Source organism: Gopherus flavomarginatus, chromosome 22 (assembly GCF_025201925.1).
Source record: "Gopherus flavomarginatus isolate rGopFla2 chromosome 22, rGopFla2.mat.asm, whole genome shotgun sequence".
NCBI lineage: Eukaryota > Metazoa > Chordata > Testudines > Testudinidae > Gopherus > Gopherus flavomarginatus.
Window position 1 is genome coordinate 18,441,360 of NC_066638.1, and position 27,435 is coordinate 18,468,794.

At 46.6% G+C, this 27,435-nt stretch overlaps 1 protein-coding gene and 1 long non-coding RNA gene across 2 annotated transcripts in view; one reads left to right on the top strand and one right to left on the bottom strand.

Moving 5' to 3' along the window:
* The first annotated feature begins 6,469 nt into the window (after window positions 1-6,469).
* THEMIS2 (thymocyte selection associated family member 2) overlaps window positions 6,470-27,435 on the top strand; it is a 58,267-nt gene continuing 37,301 nt past the window's right edge. The window contains exon 1 of the mRNA XM_050932322.1: window positions 6,470-6,638. Within this exon, the coding sequence (XP_050788279.1) occupies window positions 6,545-6,638 (94 nt within the window). The 5' untranslated portion in view covers window positions 6,470-6,544. The remainder of the gene's footprint in view (window positions 6,639-27,435) is intronic.
* On the bottom strand, window positions 12,724-15,198 carry LOC127039149 (uncharacterized). The gene is made up of 3 exons (XR_007770887.1): window positions 15,087-15,198; window positions 14,044-14,135; window positions 12,724-12,821 (listed from the first exon to the last, which is right to left on the bottom strand). It is a non-coding gene; the product is annotated as an uncharacterized LOC127039149 (long non-coding RNA).

The window sequence follows — 27,435 nt, forward strand, 5'->3', positions numbered from 1 at the left end:
TGTTAACTGTCATGAAGACATCGTGGATGGCAGTGCAGTTAATCATGAAGTTCCTAACTGAGGAAGACTCGCAGGTGCCCGACATTCTGCATGTTATGGATAGGAGCAACTTTAGATTGCTTTTGACATTCACAGAGCAGGTGCATAGGGTGGAACGTTGCTTTTGGGCTCGGGAAACAAGCACGGAATGGTGGGATCGTATCATCATGCAGGTATGGGATGATGAGCAGTGGCTACAGAACTTTCGGATGCAGAAAGCCACCTTCCTGGCACCGTGTGCAGAGCTCGCCCCAGACATGCAGCGCAACGACACCAGAATGAGAGCTGCCCTCTTGGTAGAGAAACATGTGGCAATTGCTGTATAGAAGCTGGTGACTCCAGAGTGTTACCAATTAGTCACGAATCAATTTGGAGTGGGGAAGTCGACTGTTGGGGCTGCGTTAATGCAAGTGTGCAGGGCAATAAATTGCATCCTGCTACGAAGGACCATGACTCTGGGAAATGTGTGTGAAACAGTGAACGGCTTTGCAGAAATGGGTTTCCCTAACTGTGGAGGGGCAATAGATGGCACGCACATTCCAATTTTGGCACCAGCCCACCTTGCAACGGAGTACATCAGTAGGAAGGGGTACTTCTCCATGGTGTTGCAGATTCTTGTGGATCATTGTGGGCTTTCACTGACATCAATGTGGGGTAGTCTGGGCAGGGGCCCAACACATGCGTTTTCAGGAACCCTGGCCTCTACAGAAAGCTGCAGGCAGGGACTTCATTTCCTAACCAGAAGATTACAGTGGGGGATTTTGAAATGCCCACAGTGATCCTGAGGAACCCTGCGTACCCCTTACAGCCATGGCTCATAAAACCTTATATAGGACACGTGGACAGCAGTAAGAAGCCGTTCAACAACAGGTTCAGTAGGTGCCAGATGGCAGTTGAATGTGCCTTTGTCAGATTAAAGACACGCTGGCGATGCCTTTATGGCAGGTTGAACCTCACTGAGGATAATATTCCTATGGTCATAGTCACATGCTGTATGTTGCATAATCTCTGTGAAGCTAAGGGTGAAAGGCTTGCTCTGGAGTGGAGTGCTGAGGCAGACTACTTGGCTGATTTTGAGCATCCAGATACCAGGGCAGTCAGAGGATCTCAGAGGGGAACTATTCAAATCAGAGAGGCTTTGAGGCAGCACTTTGACAATGAGCACCAGTAACATATATCTCTATCTGAGTTGCTTCAATGTTACATTACATGTAGTTTTCCTAGGGTGTAATGATGACATTTGGGGCCTTCAATTCCAGTAATAAAGTGATTAAAATGTATGTATTGGCAGTGCCTGCAATCTCACCTAGTAGAAAAAAATAAAGACGATTTACCGTTATAAAACTTTTTTTTTATTGCAGAAGAATCAGCACACACAAACACACACATGCTTTCAAGGAAAGAGGAACCAGTGAAGAGCAGACTTTCACAACTGTGTGTAGGTCCAGCTATCATTGTGAAAGTTGTCTGAGTGGGTGGAGTGAAGGGGAAACTGAGAAGTCATAGAAGGTGGAAAGGAATGTGTGCACGGAGTTTGGAGGAGCATGGAAAAGAGTTCTGAATGTGCTGCAGTGGAGGTCGAGCACTGATCTGCTCAGTCTGCAGCACTATTAAGGACTTCAGCATCTGTGTTTGCTCCTCCATTACTTTAAGCATCTGCTCAGTTGTGTCCTTAACAAATGCGTGATTCTCTTTTCTGTCCTGCCATTCGGCTTCCCAGCACTCCTTGCATTCCCTTTTTTCTGCATTGGAGCACTGCAGGACCTCCCAGAACATGTCTTCTTTGCTGCATCTTGAGTACTTTCTTATCTGGTGGAGACGCTCAGCTGGAGTGCGTGGGGTGTTCCTCAAGGCCACAGCTGGTGACGCACAGGGGACAATGCACAGAAGCAGGATTAAGTTCATGCACAGCACTGAAACATTTCAGTTAAATGCACCTTTTGCAACATTGCCATCACTTTCCCACTGACCCTAGCCAGACACTCATCTCTGCAAACTCTCAAAGCATGATGAGTGTTGGCAGGGGAGAGGGGGCGCTCCCCATGGGGAAAAGAGCACACACTCTTTGCAAGGGTCATGGTGCAGCATTCTAGGGAACAAATTCTAAAATATTCCCACATTTTTCCACAGGCGGGGGTAATTCTAGCAGACATCTCACTGCTAAGGGTCAGCAAGGAAATGAGGGCACATCTACTCCATGCTTGTGGCTTCCGCCCTGCTCCCTATGCTGCTCACCCATGTGCCGCTTTGGTCCCTGCACAAATGATTGCTGAATGGTGCAGGAAAGTTTCCTACAATGGGGGAAGGAACAAAGCTGTTCTGCCATGGAAACTTTGGCAGAAGATTGTTGAGTACCTCCCGGAAACTTTCCTGGAGATCTCTCTGGAGGGATTCCCATGAGATCTCAGTGTGCATCAACGCTGTGTTCTGCCGTACCGATTAGCTACACAGGGAAACGTCCACCTCACAGAAACATAGCCAGCCTCACCTATTTCTATACCCTGAACCCACCTTCGCAATACACAAGCCACAGCCACTTACCAGGTGTCTCATCTCCTGCTTCTTGTTCACTGAAGAGCAATTGCTGAGACTGGCTAGACACTTCTGGAGTGGAGAACAGTTCCTGGCTGCCTGCCCCACCTAGCAACCCCACCGGAAGCTGCACATCCTCATCTAACTCCATCTCTTCATCAATAACTTCATCCTCCGCGTTGTGTCCTCTTTCCTCTGTCTCCGTGCCCTCCGAAGTATCCACGGGGATCTTAGCGATGGAGGTTGGGTAGTCACCGAGGATAGCATCCAGTTCCTTATAGAATCGGCAGGTCTTAGGTGAAGCACTTGAGCAGCGGTTTGCCTCCCTGGTCCTATGGTACGCTTGCCTCAGCTCCTTTGTCTTCACTCTGCACTGCAGTGTGTCCCAATCACAGCCCTTTTCGCACAAGCCTCGAGAAATCTGCCCATAGGAATCCGAATTCCTACAGCTCAAGCACAGTTGGGACTACACAGCCTCCTCTCCCTATATACTGAGCAGATCCAGCAGCTCCGCAGTGCTTCAAGGAGGAGACAGTGGCGTATTATTGCCTAGGCCAACAAAGCCTAGGCCTAGGGCAGAAAATTTTCAGGGGCGGCAAATTTGCTCATGCCCCCTCCCCAACTCCACCCCTTCCCCAAATCCCCAGCTCGCCTCCTCCCCTCCCTCCCAGGCTTGCCGCGTGAAAGTGCTGGGAGGGAGGGAGGGAGGGAGAAGCGAGTAGCGGCACTCGGAGGAGGCAGAGCAGAGGTGAGCTGGGGCCCACGGGCACTGGGAGTAACCCGAGGGGAGCTGGGAACCGCTCCCCACCTAGCTCACCTCCGCTCCACTGCTGCCATCTTCCGAGTGCACCGCAACTCCCCTTCGCCCCATTCGCTCCCAGACTTGCTGCACGAAAGTGCTGGGAGGGAGGGAGGGATACGCGAGTAATGGCACGCTCAGGGGATAGCGGAGGTGACCTGGGGCCAGCGGGCACAGGGAGTAACTCTTCAGGGAGGGGGGCAGGGAACCACTCTCTGCCCCAGCTCACCATCACTCCGCCCTCGCCATCCCCCAAGTGCGCCACATCTCCCCCCTCCCTCCCAGGCTTGCAGTGGGGGAGCAGCAGTGAGCTGGCATGGAGGCGTGGGGGTGGCAAATTTGTTAATCCGCCACTGGCAGGAGAGTGTTTGCTGCGATAAGCCACCATAGTCACCTGGGAAGGTGTGATGAGCCTTCGCCATGCTCATCACACCTTCCCAGGTGTGATGAGCATGGAGGAAATGGAATTTCGAAAATTTCCATGGCTTCTAAGGGGGAGGGGTGGATAGTTGTTTCCTTGGCTGCAGGGCAGTGGAATTCAAACTGCTGACCAGAGCGGTCAGGATGGGGCATTGTGGGACACCTCCTGGAGGTCGATGAAATCAAGAGTGGTGTCTACACTTGCACTTTGTCGACAAAAATGTAGAGGAAAAAGCTGTAAATCTCTTGTGCGGGTGGATGGATTTTGTTGCCAAAACTGGGCATTATCCGAGACAAAAGTTGCCTCGCAGTGTGTACACACTCACTGTTTGGGTTGACAAATGACAGTTTGGGTGACAAAACTTGATAGTGTAGACAAGGTCTGGTGCTACATCCACAGTTCTCAGCTCTGCCCTGAGAAGTAGTAACAGGAGCCGCCCAGCGTGAGCTTTGCCTGCAGGAGCCTCAGGGCAATGGAGCTGACCAGCGCAGCGAGGGACGGTTGGAGCATGGCCATAGGAGCCCAGCGCTGGAGTTGTGGGTGGGGATTGAAAGAGAATGCACTCTCCATGCCACCGAGGACGGAGGGCGCTGTGGGGATCACCCATGCCCCAGCCCTGGAGAAGAGGGGAGCTGGGGCTAAGCTCGTTGGGGCAGGAACCATGTCTTTGGATATGTTTATGCAGTGCTCAGCGCAGAAGGGCCCTGGCCACCCCCAGCATATAAATAGTGACAGGAATGGAGGCGAATTTCCTGCATCTTTTGCTCTGACTTCTTCCTTACCACAGGTGAGATGCCCAGCCAAGGACCTTTTCCCAACCATTCTGCTGTCCCTGCCACACACCAGCTGCCACAGACGTGGCCGGAGACACGGCAGGCTCCCCAGCAGGTGGCTGAGCAGGCAGCAGCAGAGATGCATTTCCTAGGCTCTGGGCTGGCTATGGTTGTCTCTGAAGCCTTCCACTATCACCTGGAGGCTACAACCCCAGCAGAGAAGGAAATTGACATGAGCAGGCTGAGACCTGTGGTGAAACCTCCCCCCACAGGCAGTTCTGGTCACGCAGTGCCCTGTCGTGCTGTGCACGGAGCATGGCGAGGCAGCTGCACGGTCCACGGAGCAGGCTCGGCAGCAAGGTCAGGGGCTTGAATGTTCTGCAAAATTTGGACAAAAGTGTCTGAGCTGGGCTTATAGGGATCCCCAGAGAAGTGAATGCTGCAGAAGGGAGTCCTGGCAGTCCAGACAGCTTTTCCTTCCCTGCCCCAAGCTGCTCCTCTCTGCGGCCCAGGCAGGAGGTGAGCATGAAGAAATCAGTGAGGAAGCACTGGGACATGACACAGCATCTCACCATGAACCCAGCTGGAGGTCACTACCATTTACAGCACAGTGGAGGTCCAACAGGTCTGAGCACTTGCCCAGGCTAAGCTCTAAGGACCTCTCTGTGGGAGGGATGCTGCTACCCACTGTACCAGGCTCCCGCGCAGCCCTGTTGCCAGCACATCCAGAGAGGGGGTGTGGGATGTTATGCTTTGAGTGTGGCTGGAGAGGAATGGTGCAGGGGGCCTGTCCCCCTCCCTCAGCAGAGGCACCCCAGTTCCTGGGTAGATTCTGAGCCCCTACAGCCTCATCAGCCCTTCTGGGGTGAGGGGACCACACATGACTGCCTCTGCTGCTCCCAAGCAAAGGGGCCCAGCTGTCCCTCTGGGCAGGAGAAGGGGACCAAACTCCTCAGTGCCTGCCTCTCTGGGCAGTGCTTGCCAGGCTCAGGCAAGCCTGGGGATGTGACTCACCTGAGATCCCATAGGGATGCTGGGGCAGAGTGAGGGATACAGGCTGGACGTGCTGACTTGCAACCCCCTGCTCTAAGCCCTACCCCACACTTCCCCTGCCATGCCATGCAAAGTGCAGACCCGATGGGGCCCTGGCTGGGAGGAGAGACTTGGGTATCCTTCCAGGGGAAAGTCGGAAGGCTGGTGAGTGGAGCTAGGGGGTCCAGAGGCAAATGGAGGGCTGGCGTATGTGCAGGGAGTTGCAGGTTGTATTAGGCGACCCCAAACACACATCCCTCTCCTGTTACCAATCCCTCCCTTTGCAAGGGCCCCAGGCTTTACTCCAGAGTGGTCACAACTGCCCCTGACAGGGGGCGGGTTGGCCTCTATTCCAGGGCACTCAGAGCTTGGCCTTGGCTAGACAGCAAGGCGCAGCGCAAGCCAAGGAGACACAGTGTGGAGACAGTCTGGTTTGGATGGGCCGAGATGCCAAGATCTCTGCTAAGCCAATGCACCCAGTTCCTCATCTCAGGGCTCACAGACCAAAACCCCTCCAAGCAGAGCAGCAGCGTCAGCACAGAAAGGCCCAAGCACCCAGAGTGCTGGAACAATTTTTAAAGCAGGGGAGGCAAAAGTCATTGAACAAACCTGTAAATGCTGGCTAGGATGAATGCCGTGCATTCAGTGGCTTGGTCCAGTGGCCCTGCTGGGGTCTATGAATTTTGGCATGTGTGGCCATGGCAGGAAGGAAAAATACTGTTTGGTGAAGATAATGCACGGGAGCCTAAAGAGAAGGGGTGGAAGTCCCAGCACTGAGGCATCCAGGGCTTTGTAAGAGGCTTGGGGCACTGCCAGCAGCATCCGCCTCTGCTTGGGGAAGGAAGTTATTTCAGTCAAAAGCAGAAGTGAAAGACACAGTGCAGTCCAGAGTGCCCTGTCTCCCCTTACACTCGGATCCCAGCAGAGCCACAGGGAGGGTGCAGAGCCATGGAGCCTCTCTCTTTCCAGGAGTATATCTTATCCCTGGACATTGCATCCCTGCCCAGGGTGCTGAAGGTTTGTTCCGGGGTGTACTTCCAAGGTGAGTACCTGCCTGCTTCCCGACCACAGCCAGGATGTCTCTGCTGTTGGTGCCAATGGAGTGGGGCCTTGAGACCTGTATCTGCAAATCCTTGAACTCCTTCAGGGGCTGGAGAAGCAGGGTGTTGCCTGTAGTCACTGCAGGACAGGGCTCTCTTCATCCCATCCCAGCCTCACCTCATTCTGTGCTAGCAGCACAGAGTGCTTTGATAGCAACCACTCCATGCCACCTCCTCACACCAGCAGGAGGTACTGTGGTGACAACACTCGGCAATGGGGAACAGTCCTTCTGCCAATCCATGGGCAGGAAGCCTTCACTTGTATCCAAGCAGCTTGTGGAGTGGGCTGTGATCTGACCATTGCAATTCACTGAAACTCCATGCACTACCTCCCTCCCCCACCAAAAAAAGCTTGTCTCTTGGAGTGACACTGGCCCTCTTCTGCCCATGTAAACAACTAAAGGGAAATTAATACAATCTGAACAATGAAAAACACAACCCCTCCACAATCACAGTTTTTAAACCATAATGGAAGACAGGCAGAGACTGCATGAAGGAAATGTGCTATTGGTTTTATGGGGAAGGTTCTCAGCTACTGCACAATGGGCAGCAGGATGAGACAATTCATTGGCCTCTGGCTCCAAAGTCCCTATAAACCAGCTGCGCTGTACCAGAAGGGCACAGACCTGCCTGCTGAGCTGGAGTTGTTGTTTCCCAGGTGGAATCCCAGATGTCGAATTGGAGAGAGAGCCCAGCTAACGCAAAGGCAGGCAATGTTAAGATGGAGTTAAGAATACGTAACAGCATGAAAACATGCAGTGCACGCTGCCCTGTACTGACAGCACATGGGTTTTATGGTGTTGACTAAGCTTGAGATTTATGATATTTATGTCATTGTTGGGTTGTGGGTCCAGATTAGATAAAACTAATTTTTAAAGGCACATCTGAATTTTTCTTTCTCTGTGTGTGCATACATGCGTGTGTGTGTGTGTGTGTGTGTGTGTGTGTGTGTGTGTGTGTGTGTGTGTGTGTGCGTGCACACATACCACCCGCACATCTCCCTACAGGGCAAAATTAAGGTTGTTTGCGTACCCTAGCTGTGCATTTCCATATTTTAGCATGTTTAGTTTTTGTTTCAGTTTAACACTAACTTTGAATTGTCTGGGTTTATAATGGTTGACTGGGATAATTACACCCTCCCTGGAATGTGTTTTACCCTAAATTACTGACATGTCCTCTCAGCTTTAACTTCATTGGAAGAATTTCCTTGTTTTTTAAATTAAAAATGTCATCCATGGTCACTGCAGCATTGTTGTAGATGTGCTGGTCCCAGGCTATCAGAGAGACAAGGTGGAGAAGGTATTATCTTTTACTGCACCAGCTTCATTCAGAATTAGACTTGGTACAATAGAAGATATTATCTCACCCTCCTTGTCTATCCATGACCACTAACAACAAACCTAACGAGAATGTTGATGTGCGATGGTCTGAAGAGCTGTAGAGTCAACACAGAAATGGCTGGTCTAGTTCAATCTCCTGTCCCCAGCTATGGCCAGCACCTTCAGAAGAATCATAGAATCATAGAAGATTAGGGTTGGAAGAGACCTCAGGAGGTCATCTAGTCCAACCCCTTGCTCAAAGCAGGACCAACAGCAACTAAATCATCCCAGCCAGGGCTTTGTCAAGCAGGGCCTTAAAAACCTCAAAGGATGGAGATTCCATCACCTCCAGATGATACTAAACTGCTCAAGATAGTTAAGACTGTGAAGAACTCCAAAAAGATCTCACAGAACTAAGTGATTGGGCAACAAAAAGGCAAATGAAATTTAATGTGGATAAATGTAAAGTAATGCACATTGGAAGAAATAACCCCAACTATACATACAATATGATGGAGGCTAATTTAGCTACAATGAATCAGGAAAAAGATCTTGGAGTCATCATGGATAGTTCGCTGAAGACATCCATGCAGTGTGCAGTGGCAGTCAAAAAAGCAAACAGAATGTTAGGAATCATTAAAAAGGGGATAGAAAATAAGACAGAGAGTATCTTATTGCCCTTATATAAATGCATGGTACACTCGCATTTTGAATACTGCGTACAGATGGGTCTCCTCATCTCAAAAAAGATATATTGGCATTAGAAAAAGTTCAGAAAAGGGCAATTAAAATTATTAGGGGGTTGGAATGGATCCCATATGAGGAGAGATTAAAGAGTCTAGGACTTTTCAGCTTGGAAAAAAGGAGACTAATGGGGGATCTGATAGAGGTATATAAAATCATGAGTGATGTAGAGAAAGTAAATAAGGGAAAGTTATTTACTTGTTCCCATAATACAAGAACTAGGGACCACCAAATGAAATTAATGGGTAGCAGGTTTAAAACAAATAAAAGGAAGTTCTTCTTCACACAGCGCACAGTCAACTTGTGGAACTCCTTAACTGAGGAGGTTGTGAAGGCTGGGACTATAACAGCGTTTAAAAGGGAACTGGATAAATTCATGGAGGTGAAGTCCGTTAAAGGATATTACCCAGGATGGGTAAGGAATGGTGTCCTTAGCCTCTGTTTGTCAGAGGGTGGAGACGGGTGGCAGGAGAGAGAGCACTTGACCATTGTCTGTTGGGTTCACTCCCCCTGGGGCACCTGGCATTGGCCACCATTGGTAGACAGGATACTGGCCTACATGGACCTTTGGTCTGACCCATTACGACCACTCTTATGTGCTTATGTTCTTTCTAGGTAATTCATTCCAGTGCTTCACCATCCTCCTCGTGAAATAGTTTTTTCTAATATCCAACCTAGACCTCCCACACTGCAACTGGAGACCACTGCACCTTGTTCTGTCATCTGAGAACAGCTGAGCTCCATCCTCTTCAGAACCCCCCTTCAGGCAGTTGAAGGCTGCTATCAGATCACCCCTCACTCTTCTGTTCTGTAGACTAAACAAGTTCAGTTCCCTCATCCTGTCTTCGTAAGTCATGTGCCTCAGCCCCCTGATCATTTTTGTTGCCTTCCACTGGACTCCCTCCAATTTGTCCACATCCTTTCTGTAGTGGGGGGCCCAAAACTGGACTCAATACTCCAGATGTGGTCTCATCAGTGCTGAATAGAGGGGAATAATCACTTCCATCAATCTGCTGGGCAATGTTTCTAATAATGCAGCCCAATATGCCGTTAGCCTTCTTGGCCACAAGGGCACACTGCTGACTCATATCCAGCTTCTCATCCATTGTAATCTCTGTTGTCAGACATCACCAGTGTGGTGCTCTGCTCTGTTCAATGTTGATAACAGTCAGCCGCATGTGTGTTCCCTCTCTGTGCTGGCCCTGCTCTGCGCAGATAGCTGGCACAGCAAACCCAATGACCCAGACTCCGATAAGGTACAAAGGCACCCAGCCAGCATTATAGTCAAACAAAGCACAGTATTAGTTTCCCAGAGACTCTAGAGGACATATTACGAATAATATGGTCCCTGACAATGGACCAGCTCAGACAGTGGTGGGACACTCCATTGCCCTCTAGGCTAGACAAAGACACCGCCCCAGGGATCTATTCTTATACACAGGTACAAATAAGTTACACATCACTCCTGACGTATTGAGGTACAACCCCTCTGCGTGTTGGTGTGCTGCCTCTCTCTTGGTACATGTTGGTTCGAACAAACATGTCTAGCCATCATATTATCCTTTTGACTCTGTTGTTTAGGATGGGTCAGCCTGTACCTCCTTATCTCTGTGGAATGTGTTCATACCAGACTGTTCTGGTGCCATCCTGACACCTGTTTATACTATTAGTGCTTGATACCTTTTAGGTAGGTGTATACGTCCAATTAGCAGCCTTCTTCTTGCCAGCTCCTGTGAGCAGGGCCTGCCTCCGGCTCACAGCTTCACTTTGCTTTATGTTAGCAAAGTCTTGACCATTACTTTAGCTCAGGCCTCAGGTCTCATACCGGGCCTCTGATATAAGGATTTATGTTTCAGAAACTCATCTTACTATATTCCCCCACTTTTTGTCTTTTTATGGGGAGGATGTTTACCCATCGTCTCAGAAAAGCATAATGCATGGACTAAAGATAACCCTGTGGCCTAAACACTGTTACGTGGTTAACTTATTTTACCATCCATATACTCATGCTCCACCTGTCTTTAGTCTGCACATTCCCTCTATGACTGATGGACAGATTTTATTATCCAATTATTTTTACTCTCTTATGGTGGGCCCGGGACCATGAATGAGGAATGTAGTTTTATGATTGAGCCTAGAGGCACTCCCAAATAATTAATATATGTGAATAATATGGATATGGCATATATATTTGTAGCATATATGGGCATATATGTATAGTATGTATGTGTACATATGACACCACCGTATATCCAAGCATAACCATATTTTTCCAATCTGGTGGTGTACTCTGGCCCTTTTACTTTGGTGACACAGATAGAAACACACTCCTATTATGGTAATTGCAGTTACTTGTATCATCATTAGTAATAGGCTGAGTGTTTTGAAATACTGGGATTGGCACTGTTATAGTGTGTTACACAGTATTATGTATATAAGATATAAAATAGAAATCTGGAGTACTGACACTACAAATGAGGCCTTTATATATAAAAATGTCTTGTAATTAGTTACTACACAATACTACCCATTTATGTTATAGGTTACCCTTACTGCTGGTTGTTACCCTCTGGTAAGCTTTGCTAGGCAGGAAACAAGAACTGCTAGCTTCTGTTCCATTCAGTTTACAGAATATCAGGGTTAGAAAGGACCTCAGGAGGTCATCTAGTCCAACCCCCTGCTCAAAGCATGACCAATCCCCAGGCAGACTTTTGCCCCAGATCCCTAATGGACCCCCTCAAGGATTGAACTTGCAACCTTGGGTTTAGTAGGCCAATGCTCAAACCACTGAGCTATCCTTCCCCCCCCACCTTGCATTGCTCTGTGATGCACCAGTAGTTGACATAGATCCAGTTGTTTTTCATGGATGCTGTTTTCCAGATAACCTGCTGAATGGACAGTAACCAATTTACCAAGTATTGCTATGTCAGGATTTAGTATTGGTATCCAGATGGTTTTGAATAACATGTGCCTCAGTTAGGATGCAGTGTTACTGATCCCAAATTGTGACCAATACTAACAGGGAATTTATATACCTACCAATAATTTGTAGTTATTGTGTGACAATTTTTTTAACCAATTTGTTTCTCCTTGCCTTCATGTTGTATGCTGCCGTTCGTTTGGTAATTTTTACCCGTGTGTTGGTTAAACAGTTTAGCAAGGTTATGCACATTGTACATGTTGTACAACAATAATACAACACAGGAACAGTAGAACAGTACAACGAGAATACAGTAGTACAGCAATAATATCGTTGTTTTTACACAGTAACCAAGTTGAAATTAAATGACAGTTTATCCTGGTCCAGCTAGTGGTTTTTAGCTGATTGTTGATACTATTAAATGGTAGATAGAGGTGTATTTGAGCAGTCTCTTTTTTATAAAGCACTTCATTTTTCTTTTCTTGATGCTTGGGGTTTCTTCACTGTATACTGATATTTTCTGGTGTCTTCAGGGTGTGATATTTTCTGGTGTCTTTGGTCTGTGGGATGCAACTTAAACAACTTTTGTTAGTTAACATAGTAAAGTTTTTTTGTTTTCTTTTTTGTTTTTGTGAAAAACTTAATACAAAGTTTAACTTAGTTTGTCTACAGTGTAATAGGGACAATGTAATAGAGACTGAGTCTTTTATAACACAAGCTGTATTTTTGCGATTGTTGTGTAGACATTCATTTTCATCCATTTGAGGTGCATTACTAATATTTCATACTAAATATAATGCTCAATGACTAAAATAAATGTTCACAATCTTCTGTGAGAAGGTGTATTGCTTTTTTTTCCTGCTGAACATTCTGTTAGCAACAGAGTCAATAACGTATTTTTTACCAAGCTTTTTAGAGTTAATTTGCTTGTGATACCAATTTCACTCCTGTTAACTGTTTAGAAACACAAACTTTAACAACCACTGCTTCCCATTAACATAACAAAGCAAAAGAAAAGCATATAAAATTAAACCAACTATAAAATTAAACCAAAATAGATTTTAATATAGGTCCATGCAAATACTTTGAAGGTATTAAACTTTCATGATGCTTTGTTGTGTCTGGGAGCCAAAGGTGGAAACCTGTTGAAAACATGGAAACCTGTTGAAATTGTTTGGCTAGCGTTATGCTTAAATTGTTATTTTTAAACATTTTTGCTATCACATTCAAAACTATATTTAAAAGTGCAAACAAGTTTATAAAAACCCAAACAAGAAATTGACATTTTGTTAATACTATCTTTACCTTAATGTTGAGGTTTCCCCTTACATTTTTTCTTTGAATAACAAATAAAAAAAACTTAAAAAACAAAACAAAACTGTGATTAATAAAACAGAATTCTTTTTATTTGCAATTGAATTATTTGTTGAGGCAGAAATATATGTACATATATTTGTAACTGAAACCTTTTTGAACTTTGCATAAAAAAGTGGTTCTAATAATACTATGATTATACCCCAACCATGATCGTAAAATAGTGTGGTACCATATATACATATATTTAAAAGGGTATAAAATTGACTTTTGTTGCAACAAAATAAAAATAATAAAAAGGACTCGTAACACACACAAGACAACACACATGACATACAGGACTAACTTACAATTAAAAACAAATGACTTCAGAATTCTGTTCATAACTATACAAAATAAGGCAAACAAAAATAAAAAATAAAAAGGTTAAACATTTGAATAAACAAGTTATTACCTTATTTAAAAGTTTTAACATAAATTGAGAAAAAATATATTAATATTTGCCAAATTTACAAGGAATTTTGCATTACTTTATATTTAACATTATTTTAAAACTCTGCTATATGGAAATAAGAAAAGTCCATGTTTCAAATATTAGTGAGTGGTTAGGATTAGAAGCAGAGTGTGCATTTCTGTTGCTTGGCAACCATATCTTCAAGAAAGGTAGGAATAATTCCAGCTGTTGCATTCCTGAAGGTTAAAATAATTAATTTACTGGATTTATATAAAGTAAAGTTTTTACCTTATTTTTTCTTTGATTGTTTGTTGTTTTGTTCTGTTTTCAATTGTTTTATCTTTTGGAAGTTTCTATAAAAACTATAACTTTAAACTTTTAACAGAGAGAGAGAGCCAAAATGAGGAGCGATGGGGGAAGTGGGGGGGGGGAGGTGAAGAGCAGCCTAGGAAGGTAGCCAGACCTGAGTCAAAAGAGATTAACTCTATCAAGGTATTTAAAAGTACAGGCAGCAGCAGTGAGTTTAGCAAACTGAGGAAGCATATTAAGGAAAAAAAATTAACCGGTATGTAAAAATATCTGAGAAAGAAGATTACCTTTTTAGATATGAGCCCAGTGTGTGGTTCAGTGGGTCAAAGCAGTTGGGAATCTGCAGAGTTGGGAACTGGGCCCCTGGTTTTTATCCTGGCTTTGAGAGGAGAGTGGGGGTAGTTAGCTGCTCTTATAAAACCTGAATTTGTTTCCCCAGTGTCTGTTACTTTTGTGTGCATGCCAAAAGGATGGCAGGAGTGCCCTTTTCTGCTGCAGTTAACTGTTTTGGGGCAATTCCATGTGTTAATGCATCAATTCTAGGTGTTAATCTGCTTAATTTCTTTTTTTTACTTTGAAATTGTTTTCTATTCACACCCTTGCAATCGAGTCACAGCTCCTGTCTCCTAATGAGCTCGGTTCCATTTTTTCCTTTATTTGATTTACCAATTCAGTGAAACTATTGTTTGCTACTTTTTCCATTTGTGCACTTACTTCTTCTGTTCTGATAGGTACCAGTCTAGGTGTCAGTTCAAGTTTAACCAGAACCTGGCTTTTATTACAAGGTGGTGGTTGCAATACAGTGGACCCCAGTTCATCTTTTAATTTTGCTAGGGCCACCTTTTTCCACTTCTGTCCCCATTCTTCAGGCACAGGGGAGCTACCTGAAGCCTGCTGTTGACCACAAATTTTTATAACAGGGGCGGCATATCTCTTTTTTGTACGTTTCTTACAGCTGTTTTCAATGTTTTATTCTGTTCCTGTGCTGGTTGTCTCCGGGCTGCTTGCCACCCGGCAAGGGCGGTGGGAGCATTCCAGGGCTTTGTAGCTTCTTTTGATTCTTTTAATTATTTTTTTTTTCTGTTACTGTTACTTACCCCACCAGTTTAGAGGTGTGCTGTTTTAACAGCCATGGTTATAGTTTGCAATAGTCTACATTTCAAGGCTACTGTCTCTGCGGTAGCCTTACAAATTACATTGCATGTTTATTTCCCATTATATTTTTTAAACTCTTTGGGGATTTGCAGGGAGGGGTTAAGGGAGTTTCCTAGCTCATGGTTTTCTGTCATGTTAGATCACGATTCCTACAGCGAACAGCTTGCTTACTCACCAGATCAGCAGTTGTGGTCACCAGTGTTGCCACATGTCACCGGTATGGTGCTCTGCTCTGTTCAATGTTGATAACAGTCAGCTGCGTGTGTGTGTTCCCTCTGTGTGCTGGCCCCGCTCTGCAGATCGCTGGCACAGCAGACTCCGAGAGAACCCCCAATGATCCAGACATAAGGTACAAAGGCACCCGGCCAGGTTTATTGTCAAATGAAGCACAGTAATAGTTTCCCATAGACTCTACAGGACATACTATGAATATGTGCCCCTGACAATGGACCAGCTCAGACAGTGGTGGGACACTCCATTGCCCTCTAGGCCAGACAAAGACACTGCCCCAGGGATGTATTCTTATACACAGGTACAAATAAGTTACACATCACTCCTGACGTATCGAGGTACAACCCCTCTGCGTGTTGGGGTGCTGCCTCTCTCTTGGTACATGTTGGTTCGAACAAACATGTCTATCCATCGTATTATCCTTTTGACCCTGTTGTTTGGGACGGGTCAGCCTGTACCTCCTTATCTCTGTGGAATGTGTTCATACCAGACTGTTCTGGTGCCATCCTGACACCTGTTTATACTATTAGTGCTTGATACCTTTTAGATATGTTTATACATCCAATTAGCAGCCTTCTTCTTGCCCGCTCCTGGGAGCAGGGCCTGCCTCTGGCTCACAGCTTCATTTTGCTTTATGTTAGCAAAGTCTTGACCATTACTTCAGCTCAGGCCTCAGGTCTCATACCGGGCCTCTGATATAAGGGTTTATGTTTCAGGGCCTCCTCTTACTACAATCTCCAGGTCCTTTTCTGCAGAACTGCTGCCTAGCCACTCAGTCCCTAGTCTGTAGCAGTGCATGGGATTCTTCTGTCCTAAGTGCAGGACTCTGCACTTGTCCTTGTTGAATCTCATCAGGTTTCTTTTGGCCCAATCCTCTAATTTGTCTAGGTTACTCTGGACCGTATCCCTACTCTCCAGCGTATCTACCTCTCCCCCCTCCTGTTTAGTGTCATCCACAAACTTGAAGGTGTGAGAAACACCACAGCAGGCAGATGTGGGATAATCAGCCCCATTAAGGCCCCACCCTAATCCCTGCTGATCAGAGACTGATTGGTAGAGATTGAAGGTTTAATTTCCCTTCCATGCTGTATAGGTATTTATACTACACTCATCACCATAGTATCTGAGCACTTTGCAGGAGTGCATTAAGCCACATGACTGCACATGTCATCTTTTTTTGTTCTCTCAGCCTTTCCCCAGAGGGAGACCTGTGCAGGAGAGTGTCTTGGTTTGGTAGGGTGTTTTTGTTTAAATAAATATATATCTATTGTGAGATGTTTATATTAGAGACAGCAAGGTTGGAGAAATGCCCCTGGCACTTGGGGTAGACAGTTGTGAGCTTTGTGATAGCCCCTTCTGAAGAGGGTTGTTAGTATTAACTCTTACAATTAAAGGAACTTCCACACTTGTTTTTCTGATTAGCTTTTCAGATTCCCAGGGCACTTTGTTTGCTTTACCCCACTTTGGAGCAGCACAAAGGCTCCAGGATGGACTGGCCAGGTCCAGGGTGTCCAGCCCTGGCATTGCCAGAACAAAAAACTGGAATGTATACAGCAGCTTCTCTCTCCTTCCTGCACATGTTCCCCCACCCCGATTTCCCTGCTCTCACACACACACCCAGAACCCCCTTTCTGTCCCCCACATTTCTCTGCTCCATCCTCCTTGCTTCCCCTTGGCAGTGCTGAGTAGATCTGTGCAATGGGCATGGGTGCCAACCCCATGGGTGCTCTGGGGCTGGCGCACCCATGGAAAAAAATTGGTGGGTGCTGAGCACCCACCGGCAGCTCCCCATGCCCGCCCGCGCCAACTCTCCTCCACCACGAGCATGCCGCTGCATCCTGCTTCTCCTCCCTCCCAGCCCTTGCACTGCAGCACAGCTGATTTGTGGGGCAGGGAGGGATGGAGGAGGAGGGGGAATGCCGCATGCTGGGGGAAGAGGTGGGGTGGGACTGGGATTTGGGGAAGGGATCCAATAGAGGCAGGAAGGAGGAGGAATTAGGGCGAGGACTTTGGGGATGGGGTTGGAATGGGGGCAGGATCAGGGGTGGGGCTGGGGTGGAGTCAGGGTGGGACCAGGGGCGGGGAAAGGGGCAGGATGGGGGCACCCACCAGCGCCATAGAAAGTTGGCGCCACTGGCAATGGATACTTTTTGGAAAGCAGCAATTAGGCTGAATGGCCATTTTCACTGCTATTTTTCATAACGGAAGCTGGCTCCTTCAGCAGAAGCTTATGAATAAAACCCTCCTTCACAGTGACTGCCAAGGAATTGCCATCTTTGCTGGTGTCTGCCAGACCCCATTTCTCCAGTGGGAGCGTAACCAAGCTGCCCACATGGGCGTGTGCTCCGGAGGTGCAGGGAAGGAACACTGTGAGGAGCTAGTGAGCAAGGCGATGACCATCCTTGCTAAAGGCAGCCTCTGACCTCAATCCCACTGGGACAACAGGAGATGGAAGCTGGTCTGAAAAGGGGCAGTTCTTTGTGGAAGCTGCTGTAGAGCAGCAGTTCTCCACCAGGGGCCCGGGGCAGGGGGCGCAAGCAGGTTACTTGGGGTCCACCAAAATAAACTGGGGAGCAGGGCTGGCGTTAGACTCGCTGGGGCCTGGGGTTGAAGCTGAAGCCTGAGCCCTGCCACCCAGGGCTGAAGCCAGAGCCTGAGCAACTTAGCTTAGCTTAGCTCTGGCTTGAGGCCTCTGACAATTGCCCTGCTTGCTACCTCCTAATGCTGGGCCTGGCTTTTAATCTACTGGATATGCAGAAAACCAGTTGTTGTGGCACAGTTGGGCCGTGGAGTTTTTATAGCATGGGCGAGGGACTCGGAAAGAAAAAGGTTGAAAACCCCTGGTGTAGAACATTATTCATCAGCCCTGCTAAAGACAAACGTCCAGTGATGAAGAATAACAAGATGGGAATATCGACTATGTAGTTGATGCATGAGATTTGAGAAGTTTTTAACTGTCAGGGAAGTTTGAAGGTTCTGCGTTATTCTGTTTTTAAGACCATTAGGAAAAAGGAAAAGAGCTGACACCAGGTGCTAATTTCTTAAAGGGCCTGTTTCTAAATTCATTTGGACTCCTAAACTAATGAACAGGTTCACTTGTCAAGTTTCAGCAGATCCATTCTGTACTCTTATCGTTTGTAATCTCCTGGGGGCAGACACTGTGAACTCTTCTGAGTCTGTGCAGCAGCCAGCACCATGGGCCCAACCATCTTGCCCTATAGTGCGACCACAATAGAAAGTGCTACATGATAGTAAAAGAACAGAGTTCTGGCATCTTCAGGTCTCCATTGGCCTTGTAGTTTATAAACTCTGCATGCTTGTTGTGCTCTGCAAACTCACTGCGTGCTCACAGGGTTTCTGAATACAGGAGTTCTGAGCCAAGCCCTGGAAGCAGGGGGTGGAGAACTAAGGGGAGCCGCGCATAGCAGTTTACCACTGACGTGCTCTAGTTTGTTCATAAATGTTTATTCCTTTCTCGCTCACTGAGTTGAGGAACCCCAAGATCAGGACAGGGTGACAGGAGAGCTGGATGAGTGGATGGTTGCAGTCATTTTGAGGTTAGCTCCTGTCCTTGAAACTGAAGACAGAGGAAAGGGGAGAATGTGGAGGAGCAAAGAGCAAGGCCTGTGTACATAGTTTATTAGCCCAATAGTAGTGTGAGAGGCTTAAGAAGAGAAGAAAGCCAAACATGAATGTGTTGCAACCTCCATCCAGTCTGCAACTGCCAGGCAACATTGCAGAGAAAAAATTTGGACAGAGATTTGAGACTAGTATTTAGCAGCCATAGGCGCAGAGGAGAAAAATGATAAAGAGAAACCATCAATCTTTTTGCATATTGTTGGGGAGGAAGCACTGGATATTTGTCGCAACTTTAAGTTTGAAGAAGGTGAAAGCATGAAGTTAAGTAAACTACAGACCAAGTGTGAGGAACGTTGCATGCCAAAAAGGAATGAGACCTGTGAGACACACACATTTTTTACATGCATTAAAAAAATGATGACACTGTATGATGACAATATATCTCCGAATTAAGAAGATTCAGTAACACCTGTGTCTTTGGTGAGTTGACAGAGTCTCTTGTCAGAGATAAGAATCATTTGTGACATTAAAGACAATGTGTTTTGAGAGAGACTGTTCTGTGAAGGAGACTTAGCTTTAGAAAAAGCTCTCCTGATAGCAAGGTACCAGAAATTGTGAAACCACAAGCCAAAGAGCTGAATTCACCGAAAGGGGTTATCCACAAACTAAGAACTAAAGAATCTAGGCAGAATTGGTCAAATCAGAAAGTGGACCCAACCGCTATGAACACAACCACTAGGGGAAAGACTGGGTACGGACGATCATGTGGAATGTGTGGATAACAGATTGGCCCAAACAGTGTTTTGGCTATGGGAAGTTCTGTCATAAATTTGGAAAAAATAATCATTTTGCAAAATGCTGCAGATCCGAAATGCAGAAAAGTCAGATGTGGGCAGCTGAAGACAACTTGGTTGAAGAGTTTTACATAGACCTGCTGAGAACAAGCAAAACTGGGGAGAGGGACTGTGTACTGCCTATGACAATGAATGGAACAATTATACCACACAAACTGAACACAGGAGCTCAGCCAATATTCTATTGAACAAGATTATGAGAGACTGGAAATAAGACCTGTCGTGGTATAATTCCCCACTCTGAACCTTAGCGTCCAAAAGATGGGGTACCAGCATGAATTCCTCTAAGCTCAATTACAAGCTTAGTACTTGTAGCGCTGCCACCAACCAGGAATTCCAGTGCCTGGTACACTCTGGTCTCCCCAAAACCTTGCCCGGGGAACCCCAAGACCCAGTCCCTCTGGATCTTAACACAAGGAAAGTAAACCCTTTCCCTCACCATTGCCTCTCCCAGACTTCCCCTCCCTGAGTTACCCTGGAAGATCACTGTGATTCAAACTCCTTGAATCTTGAAACAGAGAGGAAAATCCACCTTCCCTCCTCCTTCTCTTTCCCCCTCCCAGACTCTCCCTGAGAGAGAAAGTAATCCTAACACAGAGAGAAAATAGCCTTTCTCTCCCGCTTCCCTCCTTTCTCTCCATCAATTCCCTGGTGAATCCAGACCCCATCCCCTGGGGTCTCACACCAGAATAAAAAAAAACAATCCCGTTCTTAAACAAGAAACTTTGAATTAAAGAGAGAAAAAACAGTAAAAATTATTTTTGCAAATTTAAAATGGAATAGGTACAGGGTCTTTCAGCTATAGACACTGGGAATACCCTCCCAGCCTAAGTATACAAGTACAAATTAAAATCCTTTCAGCAAAATACAAATTTGAACTCCTTCCAGCCAAATACACATTTGAACTCCTCCCAGCCAAAAACACATTTGCAAATAAAGAAAAGAAACATAAGCCTAACTCGCTTTATCTACCTAGTACTCACTATTCTGAACTTATAAGAGCCTGTGTTGGAGAGATTGGAGAGAAACCTGGTTGCATGTCTGGTCCCTCTGAGCCCCCAGAGTGAACAACAACCAAAAACTAACAGCATGCACAAAACTTCCCTCCCTCAAGATTTGAAAGTATCCTGTCCCCTGATTGGTCCTCTGGTCAGGTGACAGCCAGGCTCACTGATCTTGTTAACCCCTTACAGGCAGAAGAGATATGAAGTACTTCTGTTCTATTAACTCTTACTTATCTGTTTATGACAAGACCAAAACTGGGAATAACAAAAATAAAAGTCACTGGTTATTCTGTAAGTGTACCAGTGATGGGGGAGGTGCATAAAAAGACCATGTACAGGTTCCCGTTCATTGTAGAGTCAAAGGGCGTGACACCAATTTTAGGGCTGGCTGCATGTGAGAAACTCAGTCTGGTAAAAATGGGTGCTCTCACTACAAGATCATATTGAACCTGGCTATGAGACACTCTTTTGGGAATATTATGACCTCTTTCAAGGACTGAGCTGCTTGCAGGGTGAACATACAATCCGGATAAACACGCAGGTCTCTCCAGTTATCCATCCCTGTAGAAAGGTGCCGTTTGCACTCTGTGATAAACTCAAGGCCGAACTCTCAAAGGATGGAAGCAATGCAAGTAATACAAAAAATTGAGGTGCCAACAGAATGTATGAGCGTCCTACTCGTTGTGGAGAAAAGTAAGGGTCAGCTACGCATATGCTTAGATCCAAAAGACTCAACCAGGCTATACAAAGAGAACATGTCAAACTACCAACCAGAGACGAAATTATGGCTCAGTTTGCAAATGCTCAATATTTCACTAAATTGGATGCCTCCTCAGGATTTTGGCAGCTAAAATTAATTGAAAACAGCTCAAAACTATGCACGTTTCAAATACCCCTTTGGAAGAAACAGGTTCTTACACTTACTCTTTGGCATAGATTCAACACCAGAAATGTATCACAAAACCACCCATATGAACTATGAACATATTAATGGTGTCTATACTTTAGAGCAAAAGCAACAAAGAATCCTGTGGCACCTTATAGACTAATAGACGTTTTGGAGCATGAGCTTTTGTGGGTGAAGACCTGCCCCTAGAAATTTCCACTACATGCATCTGACTAAGTGGGTATTCACCCATGAAAGCTCATGCTCCAAAATGTCTGTTAGTCTATAAGGTGCCACAGGATACTTTGCTGCTTTTACAGATCCATCCTAACACGGCTACCCCTCTGATACTTGACTTTAGAGCAAGACATCATTACCTGGGGCTCAACTAAAAAGGAACATGACTGTAGACTTTAGGAAGTCTTGGATGCAACTAAAGCTGCAAACTTAAAACTAAGTTGGGAGAAATGTGTTTTAGGGGTTACAGACATGACCTTTGGAGGTATTATTTCCAATGAAGGTGCAAAGCCTAATGAGAGATAGATTTCTGACTGTGATGGGGTGTTCACCCCAAACAATGTCTGAAGGGGTAAATTAGACCAATTAACCTTAGGCTACACCTAGAGGAAACCCAGGAAGTGCTAGACCCTAATTGCTAAGAAAGTACAGCAGTGGGAAGAGCTGGGCAGGATCTATAAAGCGAGAAAGTTGGTAGGTTTCCAGCAGGAAACCTGCAATCATATTGTCTATACATGAGGAAGAGCAGGAAGCTGTAATGACAGAGTGGGAAGCAGTCCAGGGAAGGAGCAGTAAGGGCTGGGAGCAATAGCGTAGCTAGAGAGGGAGCGGGGGAGCAGCCGCTCCCCAACTGAGCACAAGTGATGCCTTGTCAATTTCTTGGCACCTTTTTACTCACCTGGAGGAACGATAAAAATAAAAGGTGCCACTTGCTGTGACGCTTTTATTTTACTCACGCAGCGGCGTTCCGGGTCTTCGGCAGCACTTCAGTGGCGGGACCTTCACCTTCAGTGCCACCGAAGGCACCTGGAGTGAGTGAAGGGCCCACTGCCAAAGACCCAGAGCACCACCAGGTGAGTAAAAGCACCGCAGTGGGTGACGCCTTTTTTTTTTATTGCTCTCCCTGTTCCCTCCACCTGGCTATGCCACTGGCTGAGAGAATAAAAAAGCCCAGAGCTGCTATGTTGAGGGTCCCGGGACTGGACCCTGGGGTAGATGGTGGGCCTATGTTCCCCTACATGACATGGCTGGAGTGACACACTAGGGATAACCCATTGGGGATGTCTGGAAGCAGTCTGGAAGCAGGCTTTGAAGATATCCCAGGAAGAGGAAACCACATAGTGACCTGGCTGGAAGACCGAGTCATGGAGAGGAGATTGCAGTTCCTGAAGTGAGAGGGATCACAGGTCAAGACAGGATGGGTGAAGATGCCCCTAGAGGAGGGTGCAACTCCTGGCAAAGTTGATTTCCAGGACATCCAGGAAGAGGAGGCACCATTAGTATTGCGTGACTCCCCGTCACACAGCCATTGAAACGATGCCACGTTCCCAGTCAAAGAACGATGTCCAGCAGTTCCTGGAAATGGTTAGACTTGCTAACCTGCCTAGAGAAGCGGTGTTTGAGGAAAGTGAGTGATAAAGACTCACTCCAGAGAGATGTGTTGGTAACCTCTCCTCTCTAGGTAGTTGACACATTGTATATATGGATTGTAGTCTATGGCAATGTACTCACTGGGTTGAGAATTGAATGTATATGTTAGTAGATAGTTGTTATATATGTGGACATATATTTGTGTAAAAGTTAGACTCAGGACTCACAATTTATCAGACCACTCTGTTTATTAGCACAGTGCTCAGCTAATGACACCCAGATAATGTGAGCATCATGCAAGAGCCACACTACCTCAATTTATACAGTTTAAAAGGGAGCAAACGTGACAAGATAACAAAGGGAGCAGAACTGACAGGTTCACTGGAGGCTAGACATACATAGTTAATTTCCTTGCTAACTTTTACCAATCTCTGCTAATGTTTCACCATTAGCTTAAGTGGATTCATTGTTTATGTCTTAATGTTTCTTTTCCTGACACCTGTATGTCAACATTTATTTCTGCTTACAGGTTCATACAACATTTCTTTAATCCATTCTTATTTTTACAATATAATTCTTTCTACTTTCACATTTGAGAAAGATGATAGTTTAGAGAGGCTCCCACTCAGGGGCAGCAATACGAGCAGGAATGCTGAGAGGTGCCCAGGAAGCAGGGGGTGAAATTTTCAAAAGAACCGTAGTGACTTTATGAGCCTAATTCCCATTGACTTTCAATAAGATTTAGATTTCTACATGTCTAAGTCACTTTTGAAAATAGGACTTAGTCTCCTAAGTCACTTAGGCATTCTTGCAAATATTGCCGTGGGTGCCTAACATCCACTGAAAGTCAATGGGAATTGGTTACTTAAATCCCTTAGAGCCAGATTTTCAAAGGTATTGAGGCATCTAAAGGTGAGGACAGGTGCCTAGTGGGATTTTGGTGACCAATTCCCATTGATTTTAATAGGAGTTAAGTGCCTAACCTGCTCAGATGTTTTTGAAAAACCCTTGTCTGCATGTTTAGGCCCCTAAATACCTTTGAAAATCTGGCCCTTATACTTCTTTGAAAAGTCTGGCCTGTGTGGTTACGCAAGTTTTCTAACAGATATATTACAAGAAAGCAGAACAGAGGGGAACAGGGGAGTTCTACTTTTTTATTCCTTTCCCATTCACTGATCTCTGTTCAGTGAACTCCCAGAGCATCACTCTCCCTGGCCTGGCAGCCCCACCCTCTGGCACCTGCAGGGCTCCAGAGCCTGTGGGATCCACTTGGCTACAGGGGCTCTTAGTCCAAGCCATTCCCTCTGGCTAGCAGGGCCAGCTTGGGAGGTGGGCAGGCTGGGCGATAGCCCAGGGCGCACCTTCTTGAGGAGGCACCTCCGGAGCAATGGTGTCCTGTCCCTCCTCCTCCCTGTGCTGTTCTTCTGCTGTCTGCTGCCACCACTGCCCCACTCCCTCTCTCCACTTGGAGCCACCCCGGCCAAGCTGCTCCCAGGAGCCTCCTGCTTCCTGTACAGAGGGTGGAGGGCTGATTTTGGAGTGTCCCCATCCCCCCTCACCCATGTACCCAGTCTCTGCTGAGCTGGGGTGGGCAGACAGGAGTGTCTGTGTGTGCTGCTGCATGGCTGTGGGTCAGGAATGGGAGCTGCTGGCCATTGCTGCTGGACTAAGCAACTGAGCGTAAAGTGACAGGGTGTTGCCTCTCACACTCCCTCAACACACAGTCTGTCTCTCTCTCACACACACTTCTATTATTGTTGTTGTTATTGGCAAAAACAAGGAGGAGTCCTTGTTGTTTTTGCTGATACAGACTAACACAGCTGCCACTCTGAAACCTGTTATTATTTCTTGGTACTTCCTGTCAAAATGCGCAAGGTACATATATTTCTGTCATTTTATTCTTTCAAAATTTGTTAAGGATTACAGCACTGTTATTTCAGTTCTTTGACTGGTCTATCTATGTTTAACGCCGACAGAGCCCGGTTGTTGGCAGGCAGGATTGAACTGGGAACCGGGGGACCTCTGGAGCTTACTGCATGAGTCTCTACAGCATGAGCTCAAAGCCAACGGGCTCTTAACTAAGGGCTTGGCTACACTTGCAGTTGTGCAGCGCTGGGAGTTACAGCTGTCTTCGTACAGCTGTGTAGGGAAAGCTCTGCAGTGTGGCCACATTTGCAGCATTTGCAGCGCTGTTGGGAGTGGTGCATTGTGGGCAGCTATCCCACAGAGCACCTCGTCCCATTTTGGCGCCGTGGGTTGTGAGAAGGGGACGGAAGGATGCAGATCATTCTGCTTCCTGTCCCAATGTCCCGTGGTGCATCGCTTCACATCCCAGCAGTCACTGTTTTTCCGTCCACGTTTGGCGCCATTGTGAGTCTCCCAATGGTTTCTGTGCAGCGCGATTTCCATGGGAAATGGAGCCCGAACTGCTGAGGACTTTGCTGATGGGTGTCGCCAGCACATCACGGTTGGCAGTTGAGCTATTCCTTAAGCTCCAAAGTGACAGTGAGGAGTCGACAATGATATCGATTCGCCTGATGCGTATGACACTAAAGTGCTTTTGGCATTAACGGAAATGCTCAGCACCATGGAACGCCGCTTTTGGGCTCGGGAAACAAGCACTGAGTGGTGGGATCACATCGTCATGGAAGTCTGGGATGACGAGAAGTGTCTGCAGAACTTTCGGATGAGAAAAGCCACTTTCATGGGACTGTGTGCTGAACTCGCCCCCACCCTGCGGTGCAGGGACATGAGATTGAGAGATGGCCTGTCAGTGGAGAAGCAGGTGGCTATTGCAGTCTGGAAGCTGACAACTCCAGACAGCTACTGATCAGTCGCGAACCAGTTTGGAGTGGGAAAGTCAACCATTGGAATCGTGTTGATGCAAGTTTGCAGGGCCATTAATCGCATCCTGCTAAGAAGAACCGTGACTCTGGGGAACGTGCAGGACATTGTGGATGGCTTTGCACAAATGGGTTTCCCTAACTGTGGAGGGGCGATAGTTGGGACGCATATTCCTATTCTGGCACCACCCCACCTGGCATCTGAGTACATTAATCAGAAGGGGTATTTCTCTATGGTTCTCCAGGCACTTGTGAATCACCGTGGGCCTTTCATTGACATTTACACAGGCTGGCCTGGAAAGGTGCATGATGCACGCATCTTTCAGAACACTGGCCTGTTCAGGAAGCTGCAGGCAGGGACTTTTTTCCCAGACCGGAAGATCACAGTAGGGGATGTCGAAATGCCCATTGTGATCCTTGGAGATCCCGCTTACCCGTTAATGCCTTGGCTCATGAAACTGTATACTGGGAAGCTTGACAGGAGCAAGGACTGGTTCAACTACAGGCTGAGCCGGTGCCGAATGTCTGTGGAGTGTGCTTTTGGCCGTTTAAAAGGGCGCTGGCAATCTCTGTATGGGAAGCTAGACTTGGGGGAAAGCAGCATCCCTTCTGTTATATCCGCGTGCTGTACCCTCCATAATATTTGTGAAGGGAAGGGTGAAACATTCAGTCAGGAATGGACCTCCAAGGTTCAACGCCTGGAGTCTGAATTTGCACAGCCAGAGAGCAGGGCTACTAGAGAGGCCCAGCACAGGGCTTCAAGGATCAGGGATGCCTTGAGGGAGGAATCTGAGGCTGAAAGCAAACAGTAATGTTTGGTGCCTTGCACGGGAGTGAAGTGCAGTGGTTACAATGATTTGCAGTCTTTTTTTTTCCTGGGCTATGGTATCTTACACTTTCTGCAATAAAGAAAACTGTTTTGAAATTTGAAAACTGCTACAAATTCATTTATTGGAAAGAAAATAACTAAAAGGGCAGAGGGGGTGGGGTGGGGAACTGTACAGTCAGAGGTTTGAATATGTCCTGTCTGGAGTGCTGTGCAATGACTGCTGCACTTCAGGATGAAAATGCTGCATGGTGATGGGGGTTGAGTGTAGAGGGTAAGGGTCGTAGTTCTCAGGGCTGGTAGGTGAACGTACAGGTGTTGGGGGCAGCTGCTGGTGATAATAACCTGGATGCAGGAGAAGGGGGTTTTGAGCTGACATTGGGGCACAAGTGAAAGAGCTTTGGGACTGGGGGGGGTGCTGCAAGGTAGTGCTCTGCCTGCATGGCTACGAGTGACTGGATACAGGCCGTTTGGCGCGCCAGGATGCTTATCAGCTGCTTTGTGCTTTTCTTCTTAGCTACTGCCTTTCTCCTGCTTTCTCTTTCCCTCCAGCACTGCATTTTTTCCCTCCAGTCCTGGAGTTTTTTACTCTCTCTGGCAGACTGATTCATAACTGCTTTCACCATATCTTCTTTGCTTTTTCATGGCTTCTTTCTCAGGTTTTGTAGCCTTTCAGCAGTCTCTGATCCAGCC